Source organism: Mizuhopecten yessoensis, unplaced genomic scaffold (assembly GCF_002113885.1).
Source record: "Mizuhopecten yessoensis strain PY_sf001 unplaced genomic scaffold, ASM211388v2 scaffold10275, whole genome shotgun sequence".
In the NCBI taxonomy this organism is placed as follows: domain Eukaryota; kingdom Metazoa; phylum Mollusca; class Bivalvia; order Pectinida; family Pectinidae; genus Mizuhopecten; species Mizuhopecten yessoensis.
Genome location: NW_018408465.1, coordinates 217,019 through 230,760, shown reverse-complemented (window position 1 = coordinate 230,760; position 13,742 = coordinate 217,019). Strand labels below are relative to the sequence as shown.

Here is a 13,742-nt window from a genome sequence, read left to right as displayed (position 1 = left end):
GTCCAATTTAAGAAATTTAAAGTGACAAGTCGCAGGCACTTGGCAGTAGTTAAATGCTAGGTGACTATGTCTTGAGTAGAACTTATGTTACTATCATGAGTAGAACTTACGTTACTATCATTGATTATAAAATTATTGCAGAGAGTAGCTCCAATTTGTAGGATATGTGGAGGACAGACTCGGTATTAGGGGCAGCCTCGATATTAGGGTCAGTCTGGACAAAATAGACTTGATATTAGGGGCAGCCTCGATATACTGGGGCAGTCAGGACAAAATAGACTTGATATTAGGGGCAGCCTCGATATCAGGGGCAGTCAGGACAAAACAGACTCGATCTTAGGGGCAGCCAGGACGATGTAAACAATTACATAGAACACCGATTTCTGAAAAAGCATCTATTTTACTGAAATATTATCGGCCTGTGCCAAATACTTATCATTGTTGTAAGACGAGGTGGGATGAGAGATATAAGAACATCATCGAATGGCTGAGTGTGTACAGTTTTGATTTAATGGAGCTCGTCTGTGTCAAGTGTCTGGGGCTGGGCTGGTGGGGAGATAAAAGGTGAACTGGGATGATGTCAGCACATCTCAAAGACAAAAGGGGTCAGCATTTTGATAAGGGCCACTCTCAGTCGTGTGCCCAACTGGCTACTGTTTAGTGTCTAGCTTCAACTGCAAGGCAGATAGATATGTGTGATGAAAAATCATCTAAGTTTTGTCTACTGTGGTGCCAGGTTTGTTCCTTCTCCTGAAAGTAAATTCTTTCCTTGTAATTGAAATCTGCAAACTCCAAATCTTACTTTATTCATTTTGTGGTATTTAAACAAAAAATTGTAAGTTTATATAAACGAAGTTAAGAATATTTGCTGAAAACGTATTTCAATTTCAATGTGTCAAAATGAATATGAATTCAAATCAAGATTATCTGAAATTTTCTACTGAAGCACCTAGAAGAGTATGATTTTCAAAATTCATCAGGTTTGGAAGAAGCTTGTAAGAGGAATTGTTGAAATGCTTTGATAACTTCCGGGGAGTAAGTGTACCGTATTATGGTGGGCCTGTTGTAACCTAGAGGGATCAGATCTCCACTGTTTGTAGGAATTAGCTCAATTTAATTTAATTGCCATCACTTGAACACTCCCATCAAATATTTCTCTTCTAAGCATATATACATAGATAAGCATTTATTTTCAGAAATATTTCTTCAATGAAAAATAAGAGACGATGTTTTGTTAATTTCTGTTGTAGTTAGTGTAAATGATGAAAATCTCATAATATTCAATTTAAATGATTATTGACCATAAACATCTCCTTTTTATAATAATTTGGAAGTTTTTTAGTACATGTATTATTAAATTGGTCACAATGGAAATATTTTCAACAAAACAATTGAGTCAAATACAATCAAACAATTGAGTCAACTGAATCAAACTGTTGAGCCAGTTAAAAACAAGAAAATGTGTACGTTCCGACAAAACAATTGTGTCAGTCACAATCAAACAATTAAGTCAGCTACCATCAAACAATTTAATCAATTGTTATAATTACACAGGAACTCTAGTATTAATTTCTTTGTGAGTTAAATCAGTAATTTAAATACTAAGGTAAAATTCTGATCATCTTGGCTATTGTATATTTTTGGAATTTTGAACAAGTTATTTTTTGTATGGAGACATTGACAATGAGAAGCATGGATAATTCTTTTGCATAGAAATAATGAGCTTATATAATTATAGTGTGGTGTTAAGATCATGCATGCCTTTTTTTGCGGATAAATTGTGGAATGTGTCCGCACTGACTTTAAGTTTTTTTGCACCAGGTAGAGTTGTACCACCCTTGTCCAAACTTGTTTGTAGCAATTACTGTGTTCCGCCTCTTTTACAGTGCACTGTTTAGGCAAATGAGGCATTATCACAGGACATTAAAGAGCCGGAGAACAGAACAACATGAGTGCAGGAGAGGGAGGCAGATTAGCATCGGCCATTGTTTCCCAGGGGGCTACAGTGGGTCAGGGAGCAGTCCTTATCTAGGAATTAATCGTTAATGGTTTAGATGCCTGCAATTAATTACTGCCAGAAAAGTTTATACTGATGCGGAATAAATTAAACAAGACTAAGGTGGTCACAGTAGATTTACTTTTTCTTCCCAGTTATGTAAGTGACATCTCCGATTTGGCATCCACATCTATTTCTACACAATTAGATCCGGAGTGGAATTTTGCAGTAGGATAAAAAAAAAGAGTCATTATTTTTCTATCTGCATAATTGTTTAAACTGGTGTTTTATTTTTTGTGTTTGATTTTGTAGTTGGATATAAAGATTTTGATAATTATTAATAGGATTAAATTTGGAATATATATAATGTCACCTGTCAGAATAAAGGCAAAAGATGATAAGGATGATATTATAAAAACCAATATTAAAAATGGCAGAGTGAGGGAATATCACTATGAGGAATTACTGGATATCTGTACATCTGATTTTTTTCCTTGAAAAAGTTATTTTTGTGAATTTGTTTTCCAACTTCAGTATATTCCAAACTCCATTGTGTTTGAAAACCTGCGTTATCTGTACAGAACTGTACCCAAGTACAGATTCATCATCTTCCGAGAATGACATGTATAAACAAATACTGGCTTTGACAGAGATCATTGCCTGCTGTCTGGGAGAGATTAAATCTGGAGGGTTTGGGATAAGCTGGACCTCTACAGGGACTCCCCGTCATGCTCCAGGCCAATCAGAGGACAGGTTGCATCACACCCAGCCAATCAGAAGCCATGTCACATTGGTTTCAGCCAATCAGTCCATTAGAACTCCTGTCCAGGGAGATGAGAATCACATGACCTTTGTACTAGGGTGACATGTGTAAGGCCATCTAGCCACTGCAGGCCAGTGTTTATCTCCCCACAGAAGGCAGGCCTTATTGTTTTGAGAACTCTGGTATTATCAGGGAATATGATCTCTCTCTCAAGGGAAGGCTGGGTGTTGTATTTCTTCACAAGATTTACAGCTAATGTGTTTAATAATCAACACTTCCAATTCTACTCCCTTTGTATGATAAACATAAGTATTTATAATGGTATCTCCTGAAGCAAGGGAAGGCACTGAAGGGGATAAAATGACAGACTGGGAGGACTCCCAGGGGTGTCGATAGGGACCACTTGGGGTCCCAGAGCATCAGGTGAAATCAAGCTGGGATGTTAATTCTTAGCATAGACAGGTACCAGCTCCCAAGTAAGCAATCTTCTACTAGCTTATCTCCCCTAGTTTGTAGCTAGCATTTGACATCAAAGTGACCAAAATTATTAGTCTCATATTTTTTCTGAACTATTCAATATTCTAACGATGGGGGCTAATCACACAATATACTGTATACTAAGAAATTTTCAACGCAGTTCAATCTTTGCCTTTTTCGCCCTCATTTTCTGTTTAAACTTGTGTAAGTGTGTATATAATATACTCTTTGTTGTATTCATAAAACCTGCTTCCTGTATTCACTAGCAGACTAGTTTTCAAAGAATGAAGACTGTTAAGTGCATGCACATAAGATATACAGAGGATTGGCCAGATTTTATGGTGTGTGAAAATAAACAACCCACCAAAAAGATGTGGCTAGCAGTACACAGACACTGCCTGTGATATTTTTGCTTTTCATCCAGAACTTCTATAACAACGGAAGGAATAAAACTTTACATTTATAGATATTGCTGCCAGCGTGTATCCACGGGGTTCTTCAAATGTTTCTTTCAAAAACATCAAAGGCCGTCGGCTGTGGGCTCTGCTTTGTTAATACCTCGCTCTGGGTAGCCTCTGTATCTATCCGTCTCTCCACAGGTGTCCCCGCAACCTGAATAAATATTGTTAAGATGATAACATACCTGTATTTTATCCTAATGATATTTGTACACAGGTATCCGTTTCTACTAATTAGAATAATGAAGGCTCCGACATGTACAAAGACTCGGCAATGTTTGGCATTGCTTTACCGAAGATAACATCACTGGATATATCAAACTTTTGTGGAACGCCAAAGTTTATTCAAAGGTTTGAAGAAGAAAGATGGCTGTTGTTTTCGTTTCAAGTGGTTCCAGTCCAAGGAATCATCCTATTTTAAAATTTCACATTCTTTTGTGTCATTCTCTTTAAGATACCTTTGTAAGAAACAGAAAATTATTGCTTTAACTGAGTGGAATTAGATCTTTTTTTATCCTGCCCTTCATTTATTACATGCTTTTCTTAACCATACAAATTTCATTGTTTTTTAATGCTATTTGAACAATATTGAGCAAACATGGATACTATTTAATAAAATATTTTTTTCCATGTGTTTTATTCGTCTTTTGTTCAATACACCAAAGACATAACAGTCAAATGATTATTGGAGAGATATATCACTTTATGGTTTTAAAACTTTTGAGACGCGATGAGTTCTTTTTGGCTGGTTTGTTGTAATGGAAGTATTGGTCCGTGATTTCAGTGAAAACGAGATTTATATGAACAAGACGCTCTCCTAATCAATGTTGGTCCATCTTCTTGAAGAATTACGGAGAAAATTAGTTTTAGCATTAGATGCAGTATTTACATGCATGTTAATGATTTGATATTGGAATGGGCGGCCAAAGTCATTACGGGGGAGTCATTAATAAGAGTTACTTTATTATGTATCCTGATGATTTCCTTCTACCTGTAGAAAAGTCTAAAGTGACGAGGCCCAAGCTTATCATCATTAAACTCCTCTTGTAATACCGCACACACTAGCATGCATTTTTCTGATTCATAAAAGGCAGTGTTTTTGGCCTTTTTCACCCAAATGGCATTCCAAATAGTTAACCCAGTCAATATGTATGGTTCCTTAACACTGTATAACACCATGTAGTATGGTGCCCCGAAACTATATGAATTGGTGTTTGATGACCTGATACTGTATAACTTGGTGTATGGTGCCCTGACACTGTAAACTTGGTGTATGGTGCCCTGACACTGTATAACTTGGTGTATGTTGCCCAAAAACTGTATAAATTGGTGTTGGTGACCTGACACTGTATAACTTGGTTGGTGTTGGTGACCTGACACTGTATAACTTGATGTATGGTGCCCCACACTGTATAACTTGGTGTATGGTGCCCTGACACTGTATATCTTGGTGTATGGTGCCCTGACACTGTATAGCTTGGTGTATGGTGCCCTGACACAATATAACTTGGTGTATGGTGTCCTGACACTGTATAACTTTATGTATGGTGCCCCAAACTGTATAACTTGGTGTATGGTGCCCTGACACTGTATAACTTGGTGTATGGTGCCCTGACGCTGTATAACTTAGTGTATGGTGCCCTGACACTGTATAACTTGGTGTATGGTGCCCTGACACTGTATAACTTAGTGTAAAACTCTTAATTACTTGAGGGTGTTATTGTGTACCGTTGCAACTCAGCAACCACTGCAGCTACCTGTTAATACATGTATAAGAAGTTTATGGGATACGTTGCTCAGTCCTGGTGATGTTACTGTGCTGAGCGCAGTTACATCTACATCAGTCAACCAAAAATAAATAATTGTTATGAATTGGAAGATAAAAACCCCAGAATTCTGTTATCTCAGAGTATGATTTCCTGTTCCACCCAACACATTTACAGAATGGTTTTAATATTAATAATAAGCTATTCTTTACAATAAATTAACAAATTATTCAACAGTTGGCATTGTTTCAAGATATTTGCACATGAATTATTTCCATATTTTTATTAGTTTTATGGGCTTTAATCTACAACAATCATAAACCACAATGTCAGCTCAAATACAATTTTGATGTTATTAATTTTAATTTTGATTGTGGTCTCAGCAACAGGCCTATGCCTACTGCAGCCCCCTGCTACTACACCGTGAAAGCTTGGAACAAATTACAAACTACAGACAGAAATGTTGAAACAATCAAATATTTGGAATCAATGATGAATATATCTTCATAGATGTAGGGTTCTGTCGCCGCTGTTCGTTTGTGTATAAATTCCGGCACAATGGAAGCCAGACCATGACTGGCAGGTTCCGACCGAAATGTTGAAACAATCTAACAGATAGATGTATTGTGAAAGTTAGTGATTATCTTTAATATCGTTATCCCAACATCTTATCGTAAAGTAGGAGGGACTTCTCTTTTGCACTGTCTTTAGTCTGAGCTTTATTACATTTGATAGTAATTACTAAAGGGTTAGGGGAGGAACCTTCTGTTATTGGGTGAGGCTAACAGGCCGAAACCATTGTGGGACTTTCCCTGTTTAACCCGCTCCGATCCTATCAGTGGCCATTTTGTTTGTTAGTGCTCCCAATCATTCTTATCACCCCATTAATAACTGGGCCGTCTTTGTAGTGTAGTTAGTCTAATGTTGTCGTGATTACTTACTCCTTTAAAGTAAATTGGCTTCAGACCCTCGCTTATTTTCATCAACAAAACAACGTTTACGTTGTGATAGAAACGAACATCATTATAAAGTATATAGGAGTGGAATGTATTATTAATCGCAACAGAATTTCTATTTTCCTCCTCCGTTTTGTCTTTTTTTTTGCGCCCATGTCGCTCCGTTTTTCCATAGCCCCGTTCCATTCTCTATACATAATGACTCATAGTCTTCTCTCTTTGGCAAAAGAAACATTTCCTGTAATTTTTTTATCGCAAAATGCTTTTTTTGGATTGTTGTTTTGTTAAGTTATCTTGTGAAAAGGAGTTGAGACCAGCTGAATTTAATAAAGTGTTGGGAAGCTTGATAATGCGACAATTCATCATTGTGTTGCGTACAGGCCGGCATCCTGTTTGGGTTGCCTACTTTTTAGAAAAAGCACTTAAATTGTTCTGAAATTTTCAAGAGTTGTTTATTTTACTTGTTAGAACCTTAGCACATCAGCTGAGGATGTTGTATCATTTCAAACTTTTATGCTCAAAGATTTTCGGCTTTTAAACATTCTAAAACCAGGTCAAGGTTGTACTTAAATAAATTGCTACAACTTTTTCACTTCGTTTTAAAAGTGCTTCCAGAAGGGGCAATAAAGTGCAGTAGTAGTAGAGAAGCGAGCCGACATGGAAACATAATGGAACACGGTAGAGTCCCGTCAAAACGCTTTACCGTGGCAACGGAACAGCTCCACATATCTAAATCTAATTCCGACATTTAATTGATTTGATTTAAAAGGATAGCGATGGTCTTGTTTATTTGTCTTGATACGTCTGGATTGTATGAAGAATGTTAGGTCTTTTTAACTAGTCATATAATATGTATGTTGGTATTTTGAAATTTTAAAAATTGTGAAGCAGAGGTATTATCATGAGTTGCACATGTAAATGTTAATTTTTTCCCCAAATTTCTGAAAATATTTGCAAGTTTAAACTTTTTTTTTTCGAAAGGAAGAAAATAAGAAAATTTAAAAGATTATCGGTTTTTAGTACCTTAAACTTTTATACTTAACATAATGTTTCAAAAAGGCATAAGCTACTTTTATACTTAAAATATTATTTCAATAAGACTGAAGGTATGTGCCTTTAGGTCCGGTCAGAATTCCATATATATTGCTTAGACATAGGGGTATACTGCACCACAGAAAAGTTGGTATTTTGAATCTTATCGATAACATCGAGGAGACCCATCTTACCCTCTTCTTCTAAGAAAATTCTGATGGATTGGTTTCGTCCAATGATCATTGATGTAACAAAAGACACATGACTTTGTGCCATTTGCCTGTTGTTGCCATGGGACTGTGCAAAGTTGATGTGTGTCGAATCATTCAACAAAAGAATATCGTGAATACTGGAGCAAATTCGGGTTGAATGTATGTAACATGTTTGGGGTATTAAGTGATGTAATTCGGCCCCCTATCCCAGGCCCAGGACTGCAGCTGCTGACTAACTAAACCCTACTCCTCGTCTTTTGTTTTTGTGATGAGGTGTTTTTATTAGCCTCGTTTGTGAAGTTCCTGAAATGAATATTACCTTGTGTGACCGAAACAATCTGTGATTTCTGGTTTCAATAATACTCCTGTTGCCTCTCGGCTTTCCCTCACTATTTTGATATTGTGGCGTTCCGTAGGAGGCTGGTGTTTTTATTTAATGAGCCATTAATGTGAGGAGTAAGGATTAGTTTTGATGTGTGTATGGGGGAGAGAAAAAGTAAATTAACTATCTAGTGTCACCGTTGGGAAGGAAGTGCTTAATCTGGAGGGATATGTTTCCCCTATAGCTGACCTGAACCATCTGTTGGGGGGACCTAAAACAATGTATTGTTTCCTGTGTTCCCCGTGCCACTGGCTTGATAAATAAGCAATCGGAGTTTAAAGGAGATGTTTTCCAGCCATCGTGAGACAAATGATACATGAAATATGTTCTAAGTGATCAATTACACACTTCTTTTTTTTAAGTGTCTTGTTTTTTAACTCCGTTTTTATTGTTCATCCATCTGTTATAGATCTAGTCCCTTTCGACTAAAGGACTGAAATGGACATAGATGGTTTTTTGACTTTGTGAATTGTTCACATTGTTTGTAAATTATAGAAATAATGAGAAAGTTTATTAGAAGAAGACAGGATATGATGCAGTGTACACTCGAGCCATTGTTTCATAACTCTAAGTTAATATTTAACAAGTTTTAAATTCATGCAAGACATTTTCTTAAACTTTGAAATGAAATATTTAATTTGTTTTTCATTTTCTTTAAATGAATTTGTTTTGGGAGAAAACTATATTATACGATGTTATTTGTTCAGACAGTTTCACAATTATTCTGCGATAAAAAAAATATAAGAAAGAAAACAATTCACTGACTTTATGTAAATGTTAACTTAGAATTAATATCAATTAAATTTCACCAGGACAACAGGTATGACCTACCCCACATATAAGTTAGGATGTTTGTGTTCAATGATATATTTTTTCTGAAAGATTAAGAAGTATGTGAAGTCTTGAGATAACCATCTGGTATTGAATGTCAAAGGGAGCCCTATTTACTCCTCCACTTCAGTTGTGACTTCCAAAAGTCTTCTATCCTGATTTTGATCTCAGTAGAATTGAAAGCTATGTATATCCTATTTTAAATATTTACAAACAGAAACATTGAGACTACTCTGACCTCTGTCAAGGCACACGGTAATGATATGGTGGTATGTCCCTATCTACCAGTGGTGTGATAGGTCTATAACAGATAGCTATGGGCTGGCTCCAGTATTGATCTGATCTGTGTCACAGAAGACAGGGTTATGTCCCCTGTCCCTACAACAACCATTATAAACAGAGATTATATTTGTTTATTTATTTATTCATTCATTTATTTATTTACACAGATTGTGAAAAAATTAGAACGGGAATATGAATTGTTCTTTTCAGAACGTTAATTGTTTTGTAAATATTTTCAGACTTTTAAAGTTTTTGGTGAAAGTGTTATGCAGCATATTTTTTTAACAGCAAGTTGCTTTCATGTATAGCAATCAAGGATTGATGTATATGATATAGATTTATAGTTTTGTTGTTCAACATCAATTTGTAATATTTATTCTGTTGAATTTATATAAAACTTCTTTTTGTCATGTAACACATTCTGAATGCACATATCCAATACATATGCACATAGACACTTAATGCTTTTTACAACATTCCAGGAAAATATTGATTCAGGTCTTGGCTAATAGCAAACAATTTTTTAAACTATAGACAATAGATATTTATTTATGTACTTAATACTTAAAGTTGTATTCATTCAATTGTGAAATAAATGACTTGAACTTAAATTTCTTATCAATTAAGTACTGTACCTATATACAAGTACAGCTGTAAATATATATACCTTTATATTCTACTTGTCAATAGTTTATAAATAGAAAAATAAATAGAAAAATAAAAATAAAATCACAATTTGTTGATTAAATTTCAAATAAACATGTTATTGTAAACAGGAATGAAATATATAGCATTGTAACTGTATGTGACAGCTTGAACTTGTTGATATAATGCAGCAGGTTTGTTTAAAAACTTGTTTGTTAGTTACCTAGATCAGGATCTATATTGTTTTAGAATTTTATCAAAACCATTAGTGTCAAACATTTTCTTTCATTCATGTCTACCAAAGGGAAGCCTCCCCCATCTGTACCTCCGTTTTTTCTGTGTATAAGCCATATCTAAGAAGGTGTGTTGACAATAATTGGTGTATGGACAGGTGCCCCTAAGAGGCCCCCTGGTAGCTCCTGTTGATGGTGGTGAGAAAGGCAGCATTGTACTCCTACAGTAGTAGTAGCTCCTCTCAGCATCCCTGTCCATCAGTCAGCACACTAGCCAGCCGCCCCCTGATTGGCTGGCTGCCCAAAGGAGGGGGCCCTCGGTGGCCTAGTGTGCCTACTACAATATGGGGCCTGGCTTTTGTTGTGTACATACCTACTGTTGTGTGACTACTGTGTGAGGTGTATAGGAGGGCAGGATGCATCCAGTACTGATTCAGCCTCTCAGGTAGGATATATTACATGGAGGGGTCCACACACCTGTCAGGTAGGGCTAATTACAGGTATGCTGCTCACCTGTTACTCACTGGTATGTACCGCTACAGGTACGCTGACACACCTGTGTAAGGAAAGTAGCGGATGGATATAAATGATGCTGCATGTTGTGTTGCTCGCGAAAGTTTTGTTTACATTTTTCCGATGCCGAGAGGTGCTTCTCAACAGTTGGAAGTACAGTACAGTACTGCGCTACAGTACCTGTCTGACCATGCAATGTGTAGAGGATTTTTATTGGACATTGTCATTGATTCACGTGTCACACATGTGTCAATCGTGTGGTCACACATGTGTAATGATATTTTTAATTTTTGTGATTAACCACTGTAAATGTCGTACGTAAGGTAAAAATTCAAAATTTCTTTGATTATAAATTCATGATAATGTTGACTGATTAACTACATTTATTTGATATTTTCTCAGAAATATTGTCGCTGTCATCAAATTCTTAAATATCTTTCTTCAAATCTATATAATTTTAAAGTAATGTGAGTTGTTTAAGATTTGATTTAAAATAGTTTATAAACCATTGTCAGATTTTTACAAGTATAAATTATTCTGTGACTTCATTGTTTCATAAAATGAACTATTGTTGATATTGACACTAACTATTTAGCAAATTTGAAATTTACAAAATATTAATACTTATTTCAGTGACAAACATTACTTTATTAAAGCAGATCACCAATTGATGACGATGATTTACAATTTTGGCATAGATATAAGTCACTGGATCTTTCCAATTGTAAAGAAATGTCAGTTTTAAAAATGTTTTAATTCCTTATCAAAAATACAAAGAAACGGTTAAAAGATATATTTAAAACTTATTATTCAATCAGTCTTCAAAAAAAAATAGCATTACAATAGTTTTGTTCATTTGTTAAAATCTTATACATATTCAATTTTGGTTTTCTACTTATCAAAATCTGAAAAGGTTTTTAAAGTCTTCTGAATGAAGAATACTGTGAAAATTTAGAAAATTAAAAAGGTACCAGCTAAACTGAAAATGGTTTATGAAATATTAAGGATTTAAATTCAATTGCAAATACTATACTCTATAAATTAATATTTAAATAATATTGTACAAAATTTTCATAATAAAATATTGTGTCCTGTTTTGAAGCTATTGATAGCTATAAACATCTTAGGTTATTACAGGAAATATTAAATTCAAATATTTCAGTGCTCTAAGAAATATCAAGATAAGTTTTCTGTGAATGTGAAGAATTTATAAATCATTTACTGAAAGTCTATTTATATTGGGCTATAAATCACCTGAATGATAAGGTAAATAATCACCATTCTGATAGGCATTTGATAAACACACATAAAAAGACGATGAAATGAATAATAAAAGATACTAGGGTTTTTTCGCGTTTAGCTAAGGTAAAGTTGGATGGAGATGTCTCGTTTTTGAAATAAAGTGCTTATGTTAACAAACGTTTCCGCAGCTGTATTGTCACTTTTCAACATGGATTCATTATGCCAAAAGTTAAAACATAAGAACTCATTTAAGAAAAATGTATTTTTTTTTTGGTAAAAGTATCTTTTGTGTGGCATACATTATAGTTGGCTCCTCATCACTGTCAGGGTTATCTTGGTGAAATGGAGCAGAGCATATAAAATGTCATATAGTTTGGCAGATGATATTCGAGGCCAGTCTTCATAATACTTTCTGACAGGCCTTTTAACTTGAAACGACTTTTTTTCTTGTAGAAAACTACAATAACTCAAAATTATCTTAAGAGTTTGAAACAAAGCAGCTTTGGGGGTAGGTCCATATGTTCCAACGTTATGACACGGAATTGACAAACGGCCATGCTCAACTGTTGTATTATCTTAGCTCGGGAACAAAAATCAGATTGAGGAGAAATTTACACAATTCTGGGGGGTTTTGTTTTAGATTTATCATGATAAAAGAACAAAACTAGCAGATTGTTTGGTTAGAGTATAGTTTATTTCCAACACATGTGCCCCTTAATCTTTTTCACTGCCATATCGGTACCTGGCAGCCCCAACAGTTTGGATTTTATTAATTCTACTGAGTGATAAGCATCAAATTCACCTATTCAAACTAGTCACTGATTTTTTTCCCTGTAAATCAGAACTGTAAAAGAAAATCAAACAAACACTTCCCATGAATGAAATTTAAGTGGAGTGTCCTGGGAAAAAAATCTGTATATTACGCATTTAACATATCTTGAAAACTGAAACCCTTGTGTAGGTTTTTCCCGTTAGCGTTTCCTGGACTTCGAGGAGGTTTTGTACATCTCTTGTACTTCGCATAACAGAATCATTATGAAATGTTATGCTATAGTAACATATAACATTGCTTTGTTTAGTTGTGAAGTAGTCGCTGTATATGACGGGTTATTTTACAAAAAGGTTTTGTGTTATCTGAAATGTAAGTGTCTGCCACAACACTTTTGTAATTTTGTTGACGAGATTCTTCTTTTGATCTCTTGGTTTGTTCCATCTTTATACCAGAAAGAAAAATATTACCTGGACAATTCCACAAAATTTCTTCTCTATCCCCCCCCCCCCCCCCCCCCCCGTATGTCGGTAAAACTGCCAAAGTTCAGTGATAAATTTTGAGTAAAGGCTGCATTTCCTACGTATCATTGACGACCATTGTGGTACCAATACTCTTGTCATCGGTTCAATAATTAAGATTTATTCTACAAGACATTGATGGTCATGTTTAGAAATATTTCCACACAATGCCACAAATCACCCTGCTTATCCCAGAATACCTCTAAATTAGGTCGTATTGACCTAGGTCCAGCAGTTCTGAATAAGGTCGTATCATATTGACCAGTAGGTCCTGTTGCTCTAAGTTTCGGTGGGTAATTGACCTTGGTCCTGGCCGAGCTTTTCATGGAAGACCATTCAGTTTGACCATTTAAGGTTATATTTAATTAGCGGTACAATGTCCTACAGACTGTGAAGACCAAACCAGACCTTGGACAGCATGACCATCATAGTGACGTTTTTAGTTAAATTACCTGTCTGGTGTAAGAATCAGTTCATTACTTTCTGCAATAAAGGTAAAAAGTATTTTAAAGATTTAAAAAAAAACTAGTGTTTGAAATTTATTTAGAGATTAATAAAACTTTATAATGTGGGCTTTGATAAAAAAAAATGTGAATATGTATGAATAAAATTATATATTTTCCATGTTTTAAGTTACATTCAATACATTCAATATCATTTTTTT

At 35.1% G+C, this 13,742-nt stretch overlaps 1 protein-coding gene across 9 annotated transcripts in view; it reads left to right on the top strand.

Annotated features, from left to right (window-relative positions):
* Nucleotides 1–13,742, top strand: part of LOC110459903 (transcription factor SOX-13-like) — a 221,096-nt gene that overhangs the window by 166,757 nt on the left and 40,597 nt on the right. Inside the window, exon 1 of one of the 9 annotated variants that reach the window (XM_021512388.1) lies at nucleotides 10,307–10,478. The exons of 6 other annotated variants lie outside the window; for them this stretch is intronic. In XM_021512388.1, the coding sequence (XP_021368063.1) occupies nucleotides 10,450–10,478 (29 nt within the window). In that variant the 5' untranslated portion in view covers nucleotides 10,307–10,449. Of the gene's footprint in view, nucleotides 1–10,306; nucleotides 10,534–13,742 lie in introns of those variants that run through there. 2 more of the 9 variants (XM_021512387.1, XM_021512394.1) reach the window with 2 other exon arrangements.